Genomic DNA, 24,080 nt, shown 5'->3' on the forward strand with positions numbered 1-24,080 from the left:
TTATTATAGGGTTTGATCACCTTACTTCGTACATATACTATTTCAAATGATAGCAGTCAATTCAGAAAATAACAAGAGCATCGCATAACGGGTGCCACGCTCAGCTGTGAAAGCTTGTCAGATTTTTTTTTTACCTTTGACCTAGTGACCCAAAAATGGGTGTGGCATGTAGAACTCATCAAGGTGCATCTACATATGAAGTTTCAAAGTTGTAGGTGGAAGCACTTTGATTTTAGAGCCTATGTTAAAGTTTTATATTAGAGGTCACAGTGACCTTGACCTTTGACCTAGTGACCCAAAAATGGGTGTGGCGTGTAGAACTCATCAAGGTGCATCTACATATGAAGTTTCAAAGTTGTAGGTGGAAGCACTTTGACTTTAGAGCCTATGTTAAAGTTTTATATTAGAGGTCACAGTGACGTTGACCTTTGACCTAGTGACCCAAAAATGGGTGTGGCGTGTAGAACTCATCAAGGTGCATCTACATATGAAGTTTCAAAGTTGTAGGAGGAAGCACTTTGATTTTAGAGCCAATGTTAAGGTTTTAGCACGAAGCCTACGGCGGACGGCGGACGGCGGACGACGAGCTGGCTATGACAATACCTCGGGTTTTCTCCGAAAACAGCCGAGCTAATAAAAATCCCTCAGAAAAAAAAATAAACAAAAAATGATCGTATAAAAAGACTCTTTTCACATTTCCGAGATTTAGTTGTCCTTGTTTTTTTTTTATTCTATATATTGAAGCATCTTATAATAGCGCACATGCCAAAGATCTTTTAATACATATTGTATAGAAACGGATACAAACGCATGGACAATTAATAAGTTAAGTTTCTCATCAAGATCAATGTTTTATATTTGTTGTATTAAATTTGTTTTGTATTATATTAAAATGTTGCTGTGCAAATTACAAAATGTCAAATGGTCATTGACTCATTATCAAATTGTAGAAACATTGAATCCTGGAATACTGCACTAATCGATATTACGCAATTTTGAGAGACATTCTAAAAAAAATACATACATGTGATTTAAATATATTATTTATGTCCATTGCGATGTGGTAATGAGTCAAATTTTAAAACATCTGTTTAGAAGACTTCTCTTGGATATAAGGCTAAACAAGAGCACCGCCTTGCGGGTGCAGACCGCTCATCTTTTTTCTTTTTAAAGGTGAAGGGACTCTCATTAACAATCACAAAGAAGGGAGGGGTGGAGTGAAGAGGGGTGCATTGTGTGGGGGTGTGGACATTTATTACATTATCTTCCAAAAATGCAAAAAAAGGAAAAAAAAATCGGGGGGGGGGGGTGGGGTCGTGGGGGGTGGGGGAGGGGATTCTTGGTTGCGATGGTTGGACGGTATTTCAAACATAAAATAATAAAAATAAATATTTGTGTTTTTTAACCGTTTAAAAAAAAAAAATTGGGGGGGGGTGAGGTGGGGGGGGTATAGTGTGAGGGTGTGGTGGTAATTTGTGAGATGATCTTAAAAAAAAAAAAAAAAAATTTAGGGGGGGGGGTGATTCGGGTGGGGGGGGGGGGGGTGATTCTTGGGTGTGATGGTTGGACGGTATTTCAAACATAAAATAAACAAAATAAATAGTTTTGTTTTTTAACCGTTGAAAAAAAAAAATTGGGGAGGGGGTGGGGTGGTGGTGGGGGGGTATAGTGTGAGAGTGTGGTGGTCATTTGTGAGATGATCTTAAAAAAAAAAAAAAAAAAAAAAAAATAGGGGGGGGGGGGATTCAGGGGGGGGGGGGGATTCGGGGGGGGGAGGGGGGGGCACGGGCGATGGTTTGGTTGAGTCTATTGTGGTATGTCAGGTAAGAGTAGTTTTGTCAAAGTATCAATCAAATCTAATCATAAATAAATAAGTTATGGCAATTTTAGCAAAATTTAATAATTTGACCTTGAGAGTCAAGGTCATTCAAAGGTCAAGGTAAAATTCAACTTGCCAGGTACAGTAACCTCATGATAGCATGAAAGTATTTGAAGTTTGAAAGCAATAGCCTTAATACTTAAGAAGTAAAGTGGATCGAAACACAAAATTTAACCATATATTCAAAGTTACTAAGTCAAAAAAGGGCCATAATTCCGTAAAAATGACATCCAGAGTTATGCAACTTGTCCTTTTACTGTACCCTTATGATAGTTTGCGAGTGTTCCAAGTATGAAAGCAATATCTATGATACTTTAGGGGTAAAGTGGACCAAAACACAAAACTTAACCAAACTTTCAATATTCTCAGTATAAAAAGGGCACATAATTCTGTCAAAATGCCAGTCAGAGTTACATTACTTTGCCTGCACAGTCCCCTTATGATAGTTAGTAAGTGTTGCAAGTATGAAAGCAATAGCTTTCATACTTAAGGAATAAAATGGACCTAAACACAAAACTTAACCAAAATTTTCAATTTTCTAAGTATAAAAAGGGCACATAATTCTGTCAAAATGCACGCCAGAGTTATCTTACTTTGCCTGCCCAGTCCCCTCGTGATAGTTAGTAAGTGTACCAAGTTTGAATGCAATAGCATTGATACTTTCTGAAAAAAGTGGACCTAAACGCAAAACTTAACCAAAATTTTCAATTTTCTAAGTATAAAAAGGGCACATAATTCAGTCAAAATGAACGCCAGAGTTATCTAACTTTGCCTGCCCAGTCCCCTCATGATAGTAAGTAAGTATACCAAGTTTGAATGCAATAGCATTGATACTTTCTGAGAAAAGTGGACCTAAACGCAAAACTTAACCGGACGCCGACGCAGACGCCGACGCCAAGGTGATGACAATAGCTCATAATTTTTTTTCAAAAAATAGATGAGCTAAAAAGGCAAGTATAAAAAAATTACATGGCGTTGAATAATATTGATGTTTCTGTGAAGAGAACTGTTTACAACCCTTTTACAAACACATAATACAATAGTACATACTTTTAAAATCTACATTTTTCATGTTTGTATGGTACAAGTTACATGTAGGAACAACTCAACACTTCTTGGTGACAATTGGTAAACGATTCATTTTAAAATTGTTTCTCATATTTGCATCATTAATTCATAAAAAATATTCAAGAGCGATTCAATAAATGTTTAAACCTGTAACAGATACCATCCATATAAAAAAAATTCGAGATAATTTACATGAGGACCACTAAATTTGTATCACTTTTGGTGATAATTAAAAAACAAGCATGAGCATTCATCTGTGGAAAATGTGAGATTTCATACGATACTTCAGTCAAAAATTCAACTTAAAATCATCCTTGAGTAAAATAGAAAGTCACAACCCACCAAAATACTGCTAAACAATTGCCTGTTCTAGAATAGGTCTTCTCTCTGCAAACCTCGCAAAGTCAAACATGGAGAGGTCTATGGTCTTATACTTGGAGTAGTAGATATACTCAAACAATGCGCGTCCAATAGCTAGCCCCTGCTGTACGCCATGTCCGCTCATGCCGTTGGCAAACAGGAAGTTACGGTACTCCGGGTGCGAGCCAATTATGAGATTCTGATCGACTGTGTTGTAGTCGTAGTAACCAGCCCAGGCACATTTGAGCTAAATAAAATGCAAATTTGGCATAAAAACAAAGAATGATTATACATGATGATGAGCTTATTTCACATATGTACCAGTTCATTATATGGATTTTCTGCAACGACAATTTCTTAATTGTTAATAATGTATTTGTTTGAGAAATACAATGTATTGCAAAAATCTGAATTCTGACTTTTGCATTGTTACCATGATCTTTCATCCAGGGACTTGATGTATGACAAAGTACGTAGAATACATTTTCTTATTTTTTACCTTTGACCTAATATTGACCCTTACCTTCTTCCCTGTTGGTGATTTATATGCCTCTACAGGGTTTTACATTCATGTCAAATTTTAGGGGTCCCTAGGACTCTAGTTAATAATTTTCAGGGGTCCTGTCAATAAAAATGGGGGTCCCAATATAACTTAGTGATATGAAAGTAGTATAGCACTCCTGTCATTCACACGTCCATGGTCCTAGAATGCTCGTAGGTCACCTTGTTTTGACATTTTTGAAGACGAAAAAGGGAATATTTAAATGCATGCCATTTGAGTTACAAGCAGCAAATGTATGCATAATATGCTGGCTGTGCCAAAGTCAATTAGTTATTAGTATGTATAGTAAACGATTATTTACGTAAACAATAGCCGAGACTTAACGCACACCTATAAAATTAAAGATTGTATGTATTTTTATAGTTTAATCTTGCTTGCCATATAATAAGCTTTCGTAACCTCAGTAAGCTTTTCTTTCATAGCAACCTAAATAGCTCACAATCATTAACACAATTTAATCTCAATACGGAATTTGCACCTAGCAACAGCAGCTGCACGATAACACGATTGGTCGATAAATCAACAAGCGAGACAACTCGTACATCCTTCTAGAAAATAACGTACTGCAGTTGTCTTTCAGAGTTTCTTGTTGATATTACGAGAACCAATACGTAAAAATGATTGTGCGTCCCATGGGACACAAATTAACAAAAATGACTGGTCCTGACTGGCATTTTATGCGTATTTGACGCAAAATATCGCCTCCCGTAAAACCCTGCCTCTAGAGTCAATCATGGCCAAACAATATCAGACTTCTGCTCAAATCATTTTATCAAGTGGGACAACACCTTCAGAATTCAATATCTGAATATCTGTATCACTATCAGGTATTTTAGTTTTGCACTGCCTGTTGGCTGATACCTTAGAGTTGTTGAAGGCTGGTACCCTGTGAGCAATGCTGGGCCACACGACCTCCTGGTAGAATTCGTAATCTACATCAAGATTGGCAATGCTAGGCTCTGCCTCCTGTTAGAAAAAAATGAAAGTAGTCCATCTGGCCATATGGACCCTGTGGTTGAATAAATTTACCATAAATTTGTTAAATTTACCAAGGTTAAAGTTTGGGGGCAATGCTAAAATTATGAATAATGTTTTAAATTGTTAATTAAAACTGGTTATATAATAGATGGTAAGCTGATAAAATCCACACTTACCTCTGATGGAGATGCCCCACAGATGTAGTTCCCACCCAGGCCCTCTCTACGTATGTACGCCCCGGACGTGTCAATCAGAAATGGGCAATCCAGAGTGGGACCATCTGGGCAGTGTACCGTGTACACGTACCGCTTTCTGTCAGGATTTAAAACATTTTAAAGAAATTTTATGTACATATTTTGTTGATTTTATCTTGGTGTTGTATTGTTTTTTCAGTGACATAAAACAAATATACACTGTAGTTGAAATAATCTGTACATATTATTGAAGTTCGACTCAGCTTTCTTTCACATCTTTCCAAACAATAGTTTGGTCATTGTATACCCATGTGAATACCAGACGGTGATATGCTGCTGTTGATAATTTGAACCCTCTGATTTAGTCTTAGTCAAAATGACAATCAATGTCAATGTCAAAGAGAGGCAAAATGATGTTGGAGGGTTGATAGTGTTCACAGACATCAAATGCAAGAATCAAAGCTTTGTTATAAAAAAACCTGATTTGTCATTTTGTGTTAACCTGGTATCGAAAATCTGAAAAACGAATGAACGGACAGGCAAATATCTATATGCCTCACATCTGTATTAAGAATTAAATAAAGGGCAATGACCTTACAATATGGTAAGAATTATGGTCATTACGCACTGCACTTCCCTACCATGAGATCTATCTACCTAATCAATTAATACCAGTACCTTTTTTGCAAATTATGCTATAACAAAATTAAAAAATAAAATATAAACAAGCAAATTCTTTGAATTGATATCCCCCGCCAATGTGCTTCTGGACACAAAAGTATTATATTTTACACACACAAAAAAGCATTTTTCAAGATACAAAGGGCCAAAACTCTGTTATTAACAGATGGTGTACAATGCCATTTAGCGTGCATCATCCTCTTGTCCATATACATACTCATACCAAGTTTCAATGAAATCGGCCAAAGCACTTCCAAGATATGGCTCTGGACGGACGGACGGATGGAAAGTCGGAAAGACGGACGGTCAACGCCAAAACAATATCCCTCCGCTTTTGAAATCTTTTGATTTCATTGAATCCTTACAAGACTCTTTGACTACTGCATTCCAAAAAAAAAACAACACAATATGCTACACAATTATGTCCTGCATGCGAAAATTAAGCAATTTGTATTATACTGATGATGGATTCAAAAGAGCAGTATGAGAAATACAGTACCTCGGCTCCACGGGTAATTCTGGGAACACGTCCACTCCTATTCCTGCCATTCGGGCTACCTCCCCAGCCCATGGGCCCGCACTGTTAATGATTACCGCTGCATCGCACCCATATCGCTTTCCATCCGGATGGTCAACCTACAATAGTTACAGTGACCTGTAATCAAAGTTTGTCCATGTGCTGGGAAAAGGTTTTCTCTGTATAAATATTGAATACCCTGCTTGTAAAATATGCAGTTTCGTACAAACTATATGCATGATGGTGTTAAAATTGATACAAGTAATGTTCAAGGGAGATATCGGCATTGTTGTTAATATCGCATCTTTCTTTTATCTCGTCTTTCATATTTTGATGCATTGTGAACTGCATGTTCTAAAATCACTCCATAGATGTGGCAAAACATCTTTTGCAAGCTTTTGTTAAATTATTAAATGTGAATGAATAAAACATACATATAATTTTGTTATTAAAATCATTTTTAAGCAGCATACACACCTTTGAACAAATACAAGTATACAGGTAAAACACAAGTCAAGTATGGTTCTTCTGATCAACTGTTGGTTTTGGTATCACATTAAAGGTAAATATATATGTTGGCAATAAGAAGTCCATATTGTCACTACTTTACTTGTAGTGGCGCCTAGCCTCACACGTTTTACATTATGTAATTGTGCTCAACAACAACATGTTGGCAAGAACAGTTGTGTATTATTTTGAAGGTAAATATTTTGAGTAACAACAAATACAATTTTCTTTAATGGTGATCTTTCTAAAGTTTACGGCTTTATCTTTCTTATAATGTATACACATAGTGACATATTGGATTATAGATTTTATCATAGATAAAACTGATATCTAGCTCATTTTATATAGAATATATATATATATAGAATATAGAATGAATTTATTTGCGAAAGCATAACCTACAGGCAATATTACTGATAACCGATCAATAACAAGAAACAGTCGGAGACGGGTGATGCTCCCCAAAGGTTTCTTTGTCACAATATTGCACTATATATTCAGATAAAAGGAAACGTCATGAGGGGCATAACTTTGGACAAAATAATACGATGGATGGTTTAGCAACTTAAAAATTTCAAAGGGCCATAACTCTCTAAATAAATCATCTAACCAGAACCCACTAATAACGTGCGCATATCCTCAAGGTAGTAAAGCTTCCCATAAAGTTTCATTGTATTCCAGTCAGTAGTTGGTGAGAAATAGCCCTGACAAGAATTGCACTATATGCACAGTTTATAGAAAATTTCAAAGGGCCATAACTCTGTGAAAAATCATCCGACCTTAACCGGCTGATAATATGCACATCTTCTGTTGGTAATGAAGCTTCCCATAAAGTTTCATTGAATTCCCGTAAAATGTTGCTGAGAAATAGCTCGGACAAGAATTGCACTATATGAACAATGGAAAATTTCAAAGGGCCATAATTCTGTGAAAAATCATCCGACGAAAACCGGCTGATAATATGCACATCTCCTCTTGGTAGTGAAGCTTCCCATAAAGTTTCATTGAATTCCTGTCATTAGTTGCTGAGAAATAGCCCGGACAAGAATTGCACTATATGTACAGTTAATGGAAAATTTGAAAGGGCCATAACTCTGTGATAAATCATCCGACCAGAACTGACTGATAATATGCACATCTCCTCTTGGTAGTAAAGCTTCCCATAAAGTTTCATTGCATTCCGGTCATTAGTTGCTGAGAAATAGCCCGGACAAGAATTGCACTATATGTACAGTTAATGGAAAATTTCAAAGGGCCATAACTCTGTGAAAAATCATCAGACCAGAACTGGCTGATAATATGCACATCTTTTCTTGGTAGTGAAGCTTCCCATAAAGTTTCCTTGAATTTCGGTCACTAGTTGCTTAGAAATAGCCCGGACAAAAATTGTGCACGGACGGACACACGCACGGACAGACGAAGCGGCGATTATATGCTCCCCCCAAAATTTTTTATAATTAAAACTTTGGTAATACTCTACTCACATAAACCATAAAAACTTAATTACCACCCTCAACTTCAACACTAAAAATACCCCACTAAATTCACTCCAAAACTCAGGTAACACTCAAATCTCATCCACTCCAAAACTCAAATTAAACCCCACTATCATCAAATTCAAAACTCATGATCCCCCCCCCCCCCCCAACCCACCAACCATATTATCCTGTCCACAGATGTTGCTCATCAACTAACCTGTGTGCTTATGCATATCCTAAGATGGGATATTTAAAGAACTATTTTCATTTGGCAGAAACATGTGCATCATATGCTTCCACTAAACATACACAAAAATCTTCATAAAGTATATTGGCTAGACGTGACAGTAGCTATGTTCATATACTCAACTTTTTCGAGTGTTGGATATTCAAACAATTATAATTTTATTATGTTCAACATGACATTTTTTAATATAAGAAAGTAAAAGCTGTTTACAAATAATTCAAATATTCCAAAGAGTATATCCAAGTGTATGCACATTCTGGAAATTTGCTAATCCACTCATATACAGATGATAGAAACGGAGAGATGTCGCAGGTAGTATAGAATGTAGTCACATTACACGCCAAAACTCAGGCTACGTTCTTCTTACATCAACCATAAAACTTAGGTAACATGCACACTAGCTCCAAAGCTCCGGATACAAACCACTCCCATTTTACTCCAAAACTCAGGAAACACTTCACTCACATCCACCAAAAAACTCAGGTTACACTCCACTTACATCCACTCCGAGGATTCTCTTCTTCTCGGCAATGCCACCAGATGTGTACAGTGGTACAGAATCGTATCTGAATTTCACCACCTCACCCTGGCAGTACCTAACGCCCAGCTGTATATTCTTGCCCTTGAGCGCATGTACCAGCTGCCAGGGATCAAACCACCCCTCACCCTCTGTGCCTGTGGAGCAAATGAGCCTTGTTCTGAGAAAACTGGGCTTAATGCATGTGTGTAAAGTATTGTCCCAGATTAGCCTGTGCGCACGGCACAGGCTAATCAGGGACAACACTTTCCGCCTTTACCGGATTATTGTGTAGAAGAGACTTCCTTTAAACGAAAAATGCCATTAAAGCGGAAAGTGTCATCCCGGACTGCACAGGCTAATCTGAAACGACACTTAACGCACATGCATTAAACCCAGTTTTCTCAGAACGCGGCTCAAATAATGAAAAAAAAGAAACTTGTATGTCCAGCAAAGAAATGGATGTTCAATAAAGCAATTGGTATGTCCGACAAAGAAATGGTTACATCCACCAAAGAAATGTGTATTTTTTTAAAATAAATGTGTATGGAAAACAAATAAATTTGTACGCCCAACAAGAAAATGTGTATGGCAAATAAAGAAATACGTATGTCCAACAAAGAAATGTGTATGTACAACAAAGAAATGTGTATGTCCACTGAACAAGCTTTATAGATGGATACGACATCATAGCCTTGGCCAAGATAGATAGTTGGACAGAAACATCCAAAGAAATTAACTATAGGTTTGTCCAAAACATGACTCGACATACACTCACGCTGCTTCATGAGACATGTTTAGGGCAAAATAACTCATCAATAAGTAGATCACTGCATATATGGGGATGAAGTGTCTAGCACTTCTAACTTCAGGGTAATGAAAAAGTAAGTTTGCATGTTATTAATTCTGAAATGTGGAAGTTATGTAAACCACCAAAAAACAGACTGCAGAGTGACTCCTATATACCAACTCCATGCATAGTAAATATTTGTTGCTGCTTTTAGAACTGTCATTAGTAAATCATTACAAAGTAAACAATGCCATTTATGGACAAAAATTAGAACAATCTTCAAAATCAATCTCTTTCTCCATACTTATGCATGTAACATTTAAAATATTTATTCCAAACTTTTACGAAAAAGATGTTACTACCTAAACAATTAAGCTTTCTAAAAAGCAGCGGAGATTAACACTTTGAAATTTCCTGTCATGCAACATAATACAAATCTGTCTCCTACATATGTACACGTACCGTATGATGCACATTCTATGCCATCCAGATTCATCCAAGGGTATTTCTCTGCCAGCTGTGCCTTGGACAGTATCACTGTCTTCGCTCCTTGTGCCCTATGATAAACTTATACCTTTAAATGTGGGTCTCATTGTGGAAAAACTGGGTTAAATGCATGTGCGGAAAGCGATGTCCCAGATTATCATGGACAACACTTTCCGCCTAGAATGGATATTCCCTCTGAAGATACTTTCTTTATACAAAAATATCCATTAAAGCAGAAAGTGTTGTCCCTGATAAGCCTGTTCCAGTTTTTTTTCTCCACTTTTTGGGAAGATAGCCCATGGCTTTGGAATTGGGAATTTTATATCGGCATTTTCATGAGATTGGGAAAATAAATTCATTAGCCTTTTTATTCCAAACGAAAAGGTCACTGATAAAGGAAATACTAAATTTGCTATAACTCTTTATAATCATTCAAATTAAAAGAACAAAATCATATAATACTTTGTTAGATGTAATTGAATTAAAATTGAGATAAAATACGCATAAGACACTTCTTTCCTAAAAAAAAAAAAAAAAAAATTTTTTTTTTTGGAAATTGGGAATTTTTCACACATTTTGGGAAAAAAGTATACTTTTTGGGATTGGGAACATAGCCGAATTTCTGTTATAAAATTGGACCAAAAAAAAAACGGTGTTCAGACTGCATATGGTAATCTGGGAAAACGCTTTACTAACATGCATAATGCCCATTTGTCCCAGAACGAAGCTCATTTTATCGAATTACCAATTGCCTTAAGTTGAGATGCTTAGGGGTATAAATAAATCATAAGCAAGAAGCGCTCTCAACTTACAGGCGTGGAATAATAGACAACAAACTTTGACAAACAAGTATAATTATTTTGACTCTAAGTATTCATACTCATTTGTCTATTAAATGCTTTCTTTTAAAACTCAGCGCAAAATTCTCAGCAACAGCTGTTCCACAAAATAGTTTTCCACCCAATTTTCATTATCGAGTCACATACAAATTCTAGCTGTTGAAGATCGGTCATTGAATTGCAGAAAAATGGATGCATGAATTGAATGGAAAATCCATTTGTTGTGAGCTATAACAGTTACATGTACAACAACAATTATCATTTTTTGAAAGAAAACAGCTAATGACTTCATTAAGGCAATGGTAACAACAAAACAAACTACCCAACAACATCGTACATCATGGAATGATTCGAAACAAACCAAGTGTTGGAAATTAGTGGTCATAGTTTGTATTTATTTTTGTGATTTTTTATATTGATTCTGATATAAATTTTGGAGCCTATTTAATCTAGGTAAATTATACCTCTTATTTAAGGTGTTGCGACATGTGACTTTCATGGATGACAAGCAAATTCATTGAATTGATATTCCCTGCCAATTTAAAATTGTGTGAACAGACGGATAAAATGACGGAAAGACAGACAGAATGACAGATGGACAACGCCGATTCTATATCCCGCTTCCTTAGATAAAAATGTGATTACAGTATCCCAATGAGGGTAAACATATCCACTCAACTGTTTGTTGGTAGCATGTGCCAGGAAGGTGTTAGCTCGCCTTAATAATTATTGCAGAATCATCAATAGTTAATTTTTCTTGGTTTACATGCCAGTTTGTTGCAATCATTAATAAACATTGTGTGTTCCTTTTTTAAATAATAAACAAACATGAATGCCTTATTAATGCTTGATTTCCTTTCAGTTGAAATATCAATACAATCATTAACATGCCATTCTAAAAATTACAGCACTGTCATATACTGTAATATACAAGAAACCTTCTTGTGAACATGTGCCAAATTTCAGCTTAATTTGCAATAACAAATCAAAATTTGATGAAAATCTCTTATCTGGGTCACTTTTAGTAATGTGCTGGGATTAATTGGTATATTTTGTCAAAGAACAATGACTTCACACCACACAGAGCCAGCATTGTCAAATTATTCTCAAAAGGCACCAACAACTGATTCTATTTCAGAAAAAGATTAGAGACAATTTTAACAAACCTAAGGTTTTCAATGAAATCAAGCTAACATATTTGTGTGTTTATCTCTTTAACACCATGATACGCACTTTGAAACATGTGTAATCCCTTGGAAAATCAAGTCTAATTTAAGACCTTTCTTACAAGATTCAACTTTAAAAGGCTTCATTATAAACCCTTAGGTTATGATGAGCAAACAGCATAAAACCAGAACGCATTGCGAGTAACTCGCAGTGGCTGGTTGCATATGGCCATTTTCACTTTTCATCTGAGCGGAAAAGGATTAAAACTTTAAACCACCACACCTTTGCATCTTGACACAGTCTAGCAGCAGCTGGGCTCGATTCTCAGGTGCCAGGAACAGGTAACCCTGGTGATGGAAGTCCACATGTGGGGGGTCTTGTCCTGGAAAACAAGGCAGCTAAATATTTATTACAATTTAAGCATCCGAAGTCACAGGCTAATTCAAAAACTCTCAACCCCATTTCTTGGGTAGAACCAGTACTTGGGTGTCTTTGTGGGAGACCTTAAGAAAAATCACACAGTCCGAGTCGGGATCAAAACCATGACCTACCAGTCGCTAGGCAGACATCATATCCACTACACCACAGCAACCTAATGATAGCAGCTTTTACCCTATCAATTTCATATTTTGAATTTCTTGAATATTTCCTTTTCTCTCATATTTCTCATTCTCTGTACAGGTGAAAGATTTCTTCGTTAAATATAAGGTCCATTTGTCAACAAAAGATTAAGATCAGTTCAAAAAACCTTTTTATAAGAATTTACCAACACCCGATTGTATAACAGTTAAACCGGCGGTTAACCACATACCGGCGGTTAAAAGTAGGTAACATGTTGGTTACTGGTCGGTAAGCGTTTGTATAAAATTATGTTAGCTATACTGATCAGTTAAAACCCAGTTAAAACATACCCTGCTTCCGTAGGTGGGTAAGTACAAGTAACAGAGAGGTTACTTACACAAAATGGCCGCGACGCCCGACATTATCAAAGCTAACCATCGACAACCTTCACAATTTTGATGAGTAAACAACAAATTGCAGCGACTGACACTTTATTTGACTTAATTTACAGGGCAATACAATTTCGGACTTCGGACGACGAATTTAAGGACGCACAGAATGTGTTTCTTATATTCTGTTATGGGTATGCCGTGTGTGATCCGATGCATCAATGGCGCCCATGTTAAAATCATTTCTCCGAGAACAGGGAACAACAAAAGTGCAAACAAAAAACAAAACACGTTCGAACTAGTATCTTACCTTTAATAGTCCTTTAAAATCCATAAATAATCCATTTAATTCAATAATTGACGAGTCTGCATCTAGGGTCTTTGATAAGAATTTTAGCATAGTTAAATAAAGACCCTTATGCCATCATATCATTATATTCAAATGAGAACTCAATAAACTTTCTTCTTCGTCACACGCTACATCATGTACTCTATGTACATTACTGCTGTTAAAATGAACTGGAGCAGTTTATTTAATGTGTCGTGTTCTGAGAAAAATGGGGCATAATGCATGCGCTTAAAGTGTCGTCCCATATTAGCCTATGCAGTTTGCACAGGCTAATCAGGGACGACACTTTCCGCTTTTATAAATTTTTTGTTAAAATGGCGTCCCTACTTACTAAAAATCAATTTTTGGCGGAAAGTGTCGTCCCTGATTAGCCTGTGCAAACTTAACAAGCTTATCTGGGACGACATTTTACGCACATGCATTAGGCCCAGTTTTCTCAGAACACGACACAAATAATAGCCGTTGGTGAACTCGGTTGCATTTGCAGATTTCTGCATACAAAGATATATTTAAACTTGAACAATGTTTTATTTGTCTATGGTAAATTCCCTTATTGTACAAGAAATTTATTTGTCTATGGTAAATTCCCTTATTGTACAAGAAAGTAAGTAAGTTTATTGTAAACATAAGCCAAATTAGAAGAATAGTCTAGCATGTAACGACGACCATGTATAATTTTTATGTTACATCTAGAACAACTAGAAGAATAGACGTCTTTGTAAGCACTCTCTTGCAGTTTGGAAACACCAGGGATTCCGCTAAATGATGCAAATCCCGACATCATTATCAATTTGTCCCTGGTCATTTTGATATACTCATACTTAAAATTTACACTTTATTTTATTGTGAATTCATTTGTAAATGAATTTGATAAAAAAAAAATACGTGTCGCTGTTTATAAGCATGACACTTCGCGCGAAAATCACATCATAAGAAAAAGCATTGCAGGAATGTTTTGGTTAAAGTTACCGGTGGTTAAATTATACTATGCGCGGTTAGGTTACTTTGCGGTATATCGTGTTTATACAATCAAGTTACTTTGAAGGTTACTATACCTGAATAACCGCAAACTTACCAAGGTTTGAATGTTACCGAGCGGTAACTTTAACAAGCGTTTATACAATGGGGTGCAGAAGTTTTCCCTCTGTTGAAAATAGAAACCATATCCATTACACAATGGCGACTCAGATCTGAGTCCTCTGCGTAATAGTTGGATGATTTGACCACGTCCCAAAAGTTGTTGACATGGTGAAGAGCTTGCATTTTTTAAGGTATTGTCTGAAATAATAGATTTTCTGTAGTGAGTTTTATTCTGCCCCATGGGGGCGAATTTTCCCTAACCTAGTACAGTAAACTGTTTAATGCATGTGTGCAAAGTGTGGTCCCAGATAAGCCTGTGCTGTCTGCACAGGCTAATCAGGGACAATACTTTCTGCCTTAACCGTATTTTTGCAGACTTCCCCTCAACCAAAATTACAATAAGCAAAAAGTATCATCGCTGATAAGCCCATGAGCATCCCAAGGGCTTATCTGGGACAACACTTCACGCATTAAACCCCGTTTTCCCATAACAAGGCTCGTATTGGGCTAATCTGCCCTCACCTAGAACAGTAAGGTGCTCTTTGTAGTGTTTCAGGAACTCTGTCGTGAACATGGACATCTGCACATTCTCTGGGATGGTGAACTGATGTCTGACCCCACCACATGACAGCATGGTAGAGGCCCTGGTGTACTGCATTCATAAATAACAATACTGCATGCTTTGTGTGTAGCCATATGGGTCATCTCACTAATATCCCAATGCAAACAATGCATTTTTCTTTTCACAATTTTATGAAATTCCGATCATGAAATTAAAATTGCTCAGAAATCACTTTAACATATCTTTTTTTAACGCAAAATTTAAAGAAATAACAATTTACATTTTTAACATTATTATGATTAATTATATATTTATCCATTTCTTAGACTGACAGATACAATATCCATTAAATAATCGAAATATAAAACTACTAAAACATTATCAAATTCCATTATTATTATTCTAATCACATAGATTAATATAATACATGTACATCCTTATAGCAATAAAGTAGTCTAAATGTAAAGCTACTACTTTTACAGTCCAATTCCATTGTTATTATTCTAATCACATATGTATATCATTATAATACATATATCATTATATGAAACAAGTAGAGTTGGGAATAAGCCCATAGCTTATGGCCCCTAAATGTATGGTGGGCCCCTGGATTTTTTGAGAAAGCACTTGAAATGTCCAAAGGCCTTTGAAGTATTGAAAGAACAAAGGTGACCAGCATTGTTAATTTCTAGACCTGATAAATTGAAATAAAAATATGAAGCTATTTCAATCAAGTGTTCACAGACCCCATAGTCACGTTCCACAATCGTCACATCAAACATTTCCCCATGGGCTTTGAGAAAATATGCCGCTGCGGTGCCAACTAGACCTCCACCAATGATCAGAACATCAGTACGTCGAGGGACGGCCTTTTCAACGCCGACTGCTTCACCTGTGAATAGCGGCCTGAACTCGTCCTTCAATATCTTTAGAGCTGACCTTTAAATAGTCATAAAATACTATGATTCCCAATCAAGAGCAAGGTTGACAAATAATGGGTCCGTATTCACTGAAAAATTCTTTAACTTTATTCTAAGAATAAAGAACGCTCTTTAAATTTTTGTGTTCTAAATTTTCTTTAATTATTGTTGAGTCAAACTTGACATTTGACACCTCATAGTACATCATCCTTCATTTAGAAACGTCTGTTTATGTCACAAGCCCCAAATGATAGTCTGCAACTATTCAAACTCTAAAGTAAGATTTAATTGAATCATGTCTGTTCTTTACACTTAAGTCTTAGAAATGGTCGATGAATACAGGCACTGGATACATATATTAGTCTTGTTCTGAGAAAACTGGACGTAATGCATGTGCATAAAGTGTCGTCCCAGATTAGCATGTGCAGTCTGCACAGGCTAATCAGGGAAGACACTTTCCGCTTTTGTGACATTTTTCGTTTAAATGAAGTCTCTTCTTGGCAAAAATGCAATTTAGGCGGAAAGTGTCGTCCCTGAGTAGCCTGTGCAGACTGCACAGGCTAATCCGGGACGACACTTTACGCACATGCATTATGCCCAGTTTTTTCAGCACATGACTCATATTTAAGAGGCAAATTCAATTCAGTAAACTGTGAGCTAAACATTCAAAACAGAATGTTTGTAATCCTTGGACCATCAACCTTGGACAGACAGAAAGGTTGTAAATTCAATAAACAGTCACCATGTTCTTAGAGTAAAATAAAGATTTTAATATCGGTAGATTATAATTGCAATGTCCATGACAAATGTGGACTCATTTCAGTAAAGAAACTGAATAAACAAAACATGGTTTATTTTAGAGTAATTGTGACTTCGTCCTTTTGAGCATTAATTAAAAAATAACAGGGTAATTAATAGGATATTATATAATATTATAATTATATTAAAAAATTAAAAAACTAATGTTAAAGCAATCTGATATTAAACGTACCTACCGATATGTCCTAAGTGTTTATATACCGGTATATGTAAGGGTTTTAAGTACAAAACCAATGGCATAAATTTGACTCTTGTACTCCTTGATTTCTACCATCATCGCAAGTGTTTATTCATCTTTTTTGTGTCAGTTGCTTGTTGTCTCTTTATTAGCTTATTATATATTTTATTACTGTACATACCAGTGCACCCTTTAATAAATGAATTCTTACTTCTCTTCCGTCGAGGGTTGGACATACTCGCGCTCGGGAGGTCCAGGGGAGGTTGGTGGCTTGGTGCACAGACATCTTGCTCTGACAGATATGGAGGGAGCTCTCCTAGCAAAGGCTTGAAGCATGCTGAATACAAGCATACCAGTAATCAGGAATTGAAACTCAATTTGTTAGGTAAACTTATGTTTCCCTGATGAAAAATATTGATGTAGCAGGGTTCGGTATAAGGAGAACTTATACTGCCTTGCTATATGAGCTAGCTTTTATAGCAAGGCGGTAGTGTCTGCCTGATCTAGAACCGAGCGGTCTCGGGTTCATTCCCCATGGTGGTTGAGGATTTTTCTGGCTGGGTAATACTGAAATAATAAGGATGTGCAAAAACTTTGTTTTCTAGCCCCCTACCCCAGAACACTAGGAGTCTTTGATTGTTACAACCAATCAATTATTGTACAAAGTTTTGAAATTAATCAGCAAATCTGCAATTTTCAAAATAATCAATGTGTAAGAGACAACAATAATCAAAGCCGAAAATATTTTGTTTGATTAAGAAATAAAGATTTGTTGTCATTTTATCAGAGTTTAATATAGTTAACTTTTTCTTATTTAATATATATAATAGATTTCTGCGCCATATTTTAAAGGGACCTTTTCACAGATTTTGGCATGTATTGAAGTTTGTCGTCAAATGCTTTATATTGATTATAAATGTAAACATTGGATAAAGAGCTCCAGTAAAAAACAAGAATAAAATTAAAGAAAGAAAAAAAAGTAACCCTCAATTGGGCTCAAACCACTGATTCCTAGAGTAAAAGTCTAACGCTTAGACCATTCAGCCATCCGTGCTCATACAATGGTAGTTGCAATAATTCAACTCTCAGCTTTATAACCCAAAGGGTTGCAGAGAGTTGCAATGGGCCGTCTTCAGTCCAAACATGCACAATTTGATCACCACTGTAAATGCTAAGGAATGCTGATACTGCAAAAACTTATCAACGTTCACCTGTCTAAAGCACAAACTCATGCAAATGGTACCATTAAAGCAAGAAATAATTGCTTTTTATTTTTATGGTAATTACTCTAAGTTTTTGGAAACTATAAGTTTTCGGACACCCCTTTTTAGCCCAAATAATTATTTTTCGTGACTATATTTTCAGACATACAGATTTTCGTCAATAATTAATTACTACAATTTTTTCTGACAGTACATTTAAAGGCGCTATTTTGCTAGATTTCTGCCCTGTTATCGCTTATCTGCAACCCTTGGATCATGGAGTTTTACTACCAGATTAAGGTCATAAAACTTGTCATATAATGCCCCGAGGGTAATGGACCATTACGATTGCCTTATTGGGTAGATAACCATGTATACCGGTAACAAACAATGGTTTCACCCAACAGCATTTGAAATGATATCGTATTCAGGAAGCAGTATGGTTGTTTTTTATAACGTTTTTATATACCATTTCAGGTAAGAGATTGTGAATAAGTGATTTTATTTAAACACAATTAAATTATTGCGCATTTATTAATTTATTTATACATATATGTTTATTATAAACATTATATATGTCTCTAAAATTTTTAGACACTTACTTTTTGAATATTTTTCGTACCAAAATTTTCGGACATGAAAAAAAATAATTTTGAGTGTCAGAAATAATTACTGTACTTTGTTATTCTTTCATACGCTCTATCCACCATATTGGGAAACTGTTGTAATGTTGTCGACAAAAAGTGTCGCTATCTGTTAGGTTGCAGTACACCAATCTGTTGCACATCGTGTCATTTGATGTAATCTAAGTTGATAACAGTGTCGAACAGGTGTCGAATATTAACACTTTTCCAAATTTCGAAATGAACATGTCAGCAAAAGAAGTTTGTTGAAACATCATCGTGTTTTTTAGGTTGCATGCAAGGATAAAGTCTGTAGGCTGCCATTCAGGTTATTTAAATGTGTTTTTGAAGCTTATTCATAGCTTTCCTTAATTGGTAACGAACGACGTTTGTTTAATAATAAGCACCAAATCGGGGTGCAAAACTGCGATTGTGTTTATCAAGGGGTACATATCATTATTGCTGCATATGTACTCCCTAGTGATTTTTTTAACTGCGAGTCCTGCGTCCTGGACTCACAGAAACCTCTGGGGATGCAAAGTTTCAATTATGTGAGTCCCAAAAATGCATAAAAATTTCTCAAAAAATAATATTTTTTAATATTTGGACTCATTCTTTTAGTTCAGGGACTCATAGATTTGCAATTTATTGAGTCCCATGACTCAGATGAGAACATTTGTAAAAATATCACTGTCTCCCAGAGCCGCCATAGCAAAAAATAGCAAAGGGAGTAGGTTTATATTGACTAATACAATGGATGATGTATTTTAAACTTTATATAAACAATCTCCTTAGAGTCACAAAATATAACAACAACAATAGAACTCTCCAAACTATTAAATCTTTTCACATTGCAACGCTTTATAATTTTCAAGCTTTTAAATCGTCAAAAGCTGCAAATAATGGATATTTAAGGGCATGGTAAATGTTCAATATTACTGTTTCCTCATAAATACCATAAGTATAACGAACACTTGCAAATCTGAAACATAGTTTTTTAATTTATTTCAATTTACCAAAACGTGAAAAGGTCCCTTTAAATATGAGTCTGACATTGACAAGATCAGAGCATTGTCTGATAGTGCTTGTCTTATTAAGAAATACATTCCCCTGCCAAAAGACAATCTGATCTAAGTTATATACACGATGAGATGAAGACTGAGTGTTTATGAAAGTAATTCAAAGACTAAAGTGGTTACAAAAGTGTGTTAGTCATTTTGGTACGACTTCAAATGGACGCTATGTTGACACGGAGTGAACAGGTCTGATCACAAATCTACACTGTGACTTTGCTTACTTTTGTATCAAGGAAAACATAACACTAAAAACCTCTTCTAAATTGTGTCTTAGATTTGTTTTAAAAACTGTAAATTAACTTTGTTATCTTCTATTTATTATTCTATTAAAGAATACAAACTTTGTTTACGTTTGGTGTTGGTACCCAGCCTTCTGCAATGTGACTTTTCGGGCAGGCTACAATGCACTATTAAATAGTCGTCACTTGCTTTTCTGGATATAAAAGATCGCATCAAGCAAGCCCTGATTGTATTTATGGTCCATATATTTAATTTCCATGTCCAGAACCAACAAATTTTCTCTGGAATAATAAAACGTACCTTCAAAAACATGTTCATAGCGACAATAACGGGGGATATACGTGTTCGAACATTAAATGAGTCGTGTTCTGAGGAAACTAGGTTTAGTGCATGTGCGTACGACACTTTCCGCCTTTACTTCTCGTGTAGAAGAGACTCCTTTAAACAAAAAATACCATTAAAGCGGAAAGTGTCGTCCCTGATTAGCCTGTGCGGATTGCACAGGCTAATCTCGGACGACATTATACGCACATGCATTAAACCCAGTTTTCTCAGGACGCGTCTCAAATAAATAACTATAAGGCAGTGGCTAGTCGTACGGCCCCGTACGGGTAGACACGAGGCTACCCATACGGCCCCGTACGGGTAGACACGAGTCTACCCGTATGGCTCTGTTCGCATAGCCTTTCCTATGGAAATTTGGAACGTTAATTCAAACCTAAACAAACACAATGGCGGATACGTTCGAATTTAGCAATTAATAGGAGACTTAGAGATGTATATGTTACATTGCATTGTCGGGAAAGGTTAACCTGGAAAAATGTTTAATTATGTTTTTTTCATGGAATAATTCGTACGATTTTACTTTTTTTGCCTGACATACTGTCAACTTGCGCTGGCAACTAGTTAGAACAACATGCCGCAACATAGACGGTAATAAATAACGTGTAAATAATCAAAGTAATAAAGCAATTAATCAATACCTTTGTGATAACAAATAGGGGTACGTTTTGAAAATTGACACTATTGTTGTTGTTTTTTTGACGCGCTAAAATTTAACTAGCGAACTGCGGTGAGTGAGAGCTATTAGCGAAGACGTAATTGACACGTTTATTGAACTCGATTCCACCATTACCTAGTTTTATTTAAGAAAGCAATTAATCAACTAATTATATAATTTAACATCACTTAAAAATATTTAAAAAAAATTAAACCCGTTAAATTTAGTATTTGTGTAATTGTTAAAAATGTGCGCGCTATGGTACATTAACAAACATACGTAACTATCAGTATTTGAGATCATAATACTCAGTTAATTTTCATTCGTGTCCTTTATTTTACCCACATTTTTTAATTGTATAATGAAAATCAAGCGATACTACCTCGGCTACAAACGTTTGTTGACAGGATTAATTAATCATTATCGTGTATTTGCAGTCTGGTTTTTGTTTCGTCGTGGTGGATATCCGAGTCGTGCATAGTATATAAAGGGTGTAAACAAGTGAGATATGAACATGTAAATTTATTTCGCCAAAAAACAATTACAACAATCAATTGATTGACCTCACTTCCAGGCATTGTCCGCCGGCTTAAGCACGGATCTTGATTTCAGCTTTGCACCCCATTTGAAATTTATTTAGGAACGTCGACTAATTAAAGAATCAATTACAGAATCAATAAGTTACCGTATTACATTAAAGGAAGCGTTAACAGATGAAGAATTTTTTAACTTTTATGAGCCTAAACAAACTTATTACTGATTAAAAGCACTGACAGACAATTCTATACTTTATAAGCCGTAGGGCTAGCTAGACAATCTCCATAGGGAAGGCTATACGAACAGAGCCGTGCGGGTAGCCTCGTGTCTACCCGTACGGGTAGCCTCGTGTCTACCCGTACGGGGCCGTACGACTAGCCACTGCCTAACTATAAATACTGCATATCGATACATGGTTGAAGTTCGGAATCGAACAAGGTGCGGAACAGTGAAGAGACTTCAGGTCTTCGCACAGAGTCATGAAACTTGTATAGTATTAACTGCTATAGATCCGAGCTATGTATGGGTATGAATCTTATTGAAAATTCCTATACGCCGCTAGTAGGGGATATATTAAGTATAATACCATTAATATTCCATAGTGTTTTATCAACAATATAAATTCCATATTCTATAGAGATGTTAACTCTGGAAAAATATAGTACTGAATACATTCAGCATGCGTGCCTTAAAGTTTATGGGGTTCGTCCGCGCCTGTGGCTGCATAATGTTAGAACCTTCAGTGTGTCACAATTAACACTCATACATAATGAAAGTCGAAGTCTTACGAAAGTTGGTACGAATTTCGAAAAATATTCAATTTTGACATGTGGCGGAAGCCGGAGTATCCGAAGGAAACACCATCTTCCATCTTAACAAATCTTTGTTAATATAATAATTATAGCAATTACTACAAAATATTTACAAATTTCGTAGTTATGTTTATATTATCTCCAGAAAATTTGTTACAGTATGGGCCATTTCATTGTCAATTTAAAATGTTGTGACGTAGGAAGAAAGAGTGCATGTCATTCAGTGTTGTAATAGTAGTTTATGTCAACTTTTATGTTTGTTATAGCAAAATCTGAGGTAATAACTTTTTTAAATTGTTGATGCCTAATACGTATTTATTGAGAATGGTTTGTTATAATTTGTTTTTTAAACAGGATCTCGTCAACTTATAAATAAGTTTAAATTATTAAGTTGTTCTGCTTTTTTATTGTTTAAAACATGGCGATTAAATGAGTCGCGTCCTGAGAAAACTGGGCATAATGCATGTGCGTAAAGTGTCGTCCCAGATTAGCATGTGCAGTCCGCACAGGCTAATCAGGGACGGCACTTTCCGCTTTTATGGTATTTTCTTTTAAAGGAAGTCTCTTTTACACGAAAATCAAGTTAAGGCGGAAAGTGTCGTCCCTTATAAGCCTGTGCGGACTGCACAGGCTTATCTGGGATGACACTTTACGCACATGCATTATGACCAGTTTTCTCAGAACGCGACTCAAATAAAAATGCTAAGTACCATTTAGTTGCTCCTGCACAAACGCTAAGTACTGTAAAATCAGTAGTACCGGTATTCGTGGGTCGTTAATTTTCGTTGATTTCGTAAATTGACCAATACACAAATTAAAAACAAACACATTGGACAATGACCGACGCAAATTCCTCTTCTTTTTTTTTTTAATTAGTAAACTACAAATGTTTGTGTCCACGAAAAAGTCATTAAACACGAAATTTTATGCTGACGAATATAAATGTTTAAAATGAAATGTTATTTTATAAAGTTAGCCATTGCATTTTAGTTTATACTTGTTAAATCAACCCAATGTCTACCGCCTAAAATTGTATTTCAGAACATGTGTTGTATTTCGTTGATTGCAAGTCCTTGTAAAGCAGATTGTTATATTGCCATGCTGTATGCGGTATCGCTTTCAAGTAACATCACATTCAAGGTGTCAAGAAAACTCACCAAGAAGATTATCAGGTGCTAAGATTCATCAAAATGATAAGTCACAATATCAAATAACTGAACATCTCATAATATAACTTCAATTTCCACTCATACATTTGTGTATGAAGTATGAGGAAGAATATGCAGTATGTTACACACAAATCTTTGACAAGGGGCGTCACGGTTAGCAATGCGTGTATTATAAGTATATAATATTATTAGTGGTAAACCTTAAACTTGAAACTAATGCTGAGTCTTCTTCTTCTTCTTGGCGTTCGCGCTACACAATCATGCCAGTTTCTGCAATGAATGTTGTAGTCCGT

General features: G+C 35.8%; 1 protein-coding gene across 1 annotated transcript; it reads right to left on the minus strand.

Moving 5' to 3' along the window:
* Nucleotides 1–1,777: 1,777 nt before the first annotated feature.
* On the minus strand, nt 1,778–20,416 carry LOC127837220 (FAD-dependent oxidoreductase domain-containing protein 1-like). The gene is made up of 11 exons (XM_052364146.1): nt 20,380–20,416; nt 17,340–17,465; nt 15,958–16,150; nt 15,172–15,301; nt 12,553–12,652; nt 10,241–10,335; nt 8,971–9,146; nt 6,222–6,358; nt 5,024–5,159; nt 4,731–4,835; nt 1,778–3,554 (listed from the first exon to the last, which is right to left on the minus strand). Exons 2-11 carry the CDS (start codon nt 17,462–17,464, stop codon nt 3,300–3,302), a joined length of 1,452 nt encoding a protein of 483 aa, XP_052220106.1. The 5' UTR covers nt 17,465; nt 20,380–20,416; the 3' UTR covers nt 1,778–3,299.
* Nucleotides 20,417–24,080: the final 3,664 nt, after the last annotated feature.

Source organism: Dreissena polymorpha, chromosome 7 (genome assembly GCF_020536995.1).
Source record: "Dreissena polymorpha isolate Duluth1 chromosome 7, UMN_Dpol_1.0, whole genome shotgun sequence".
NCBI classification, from domain to species: Eukaryota; Metazoa; Mollusca; class Bivalvia; order Myida; family Dreissenidae; genus Dreissena; species Dreissena polymorpha.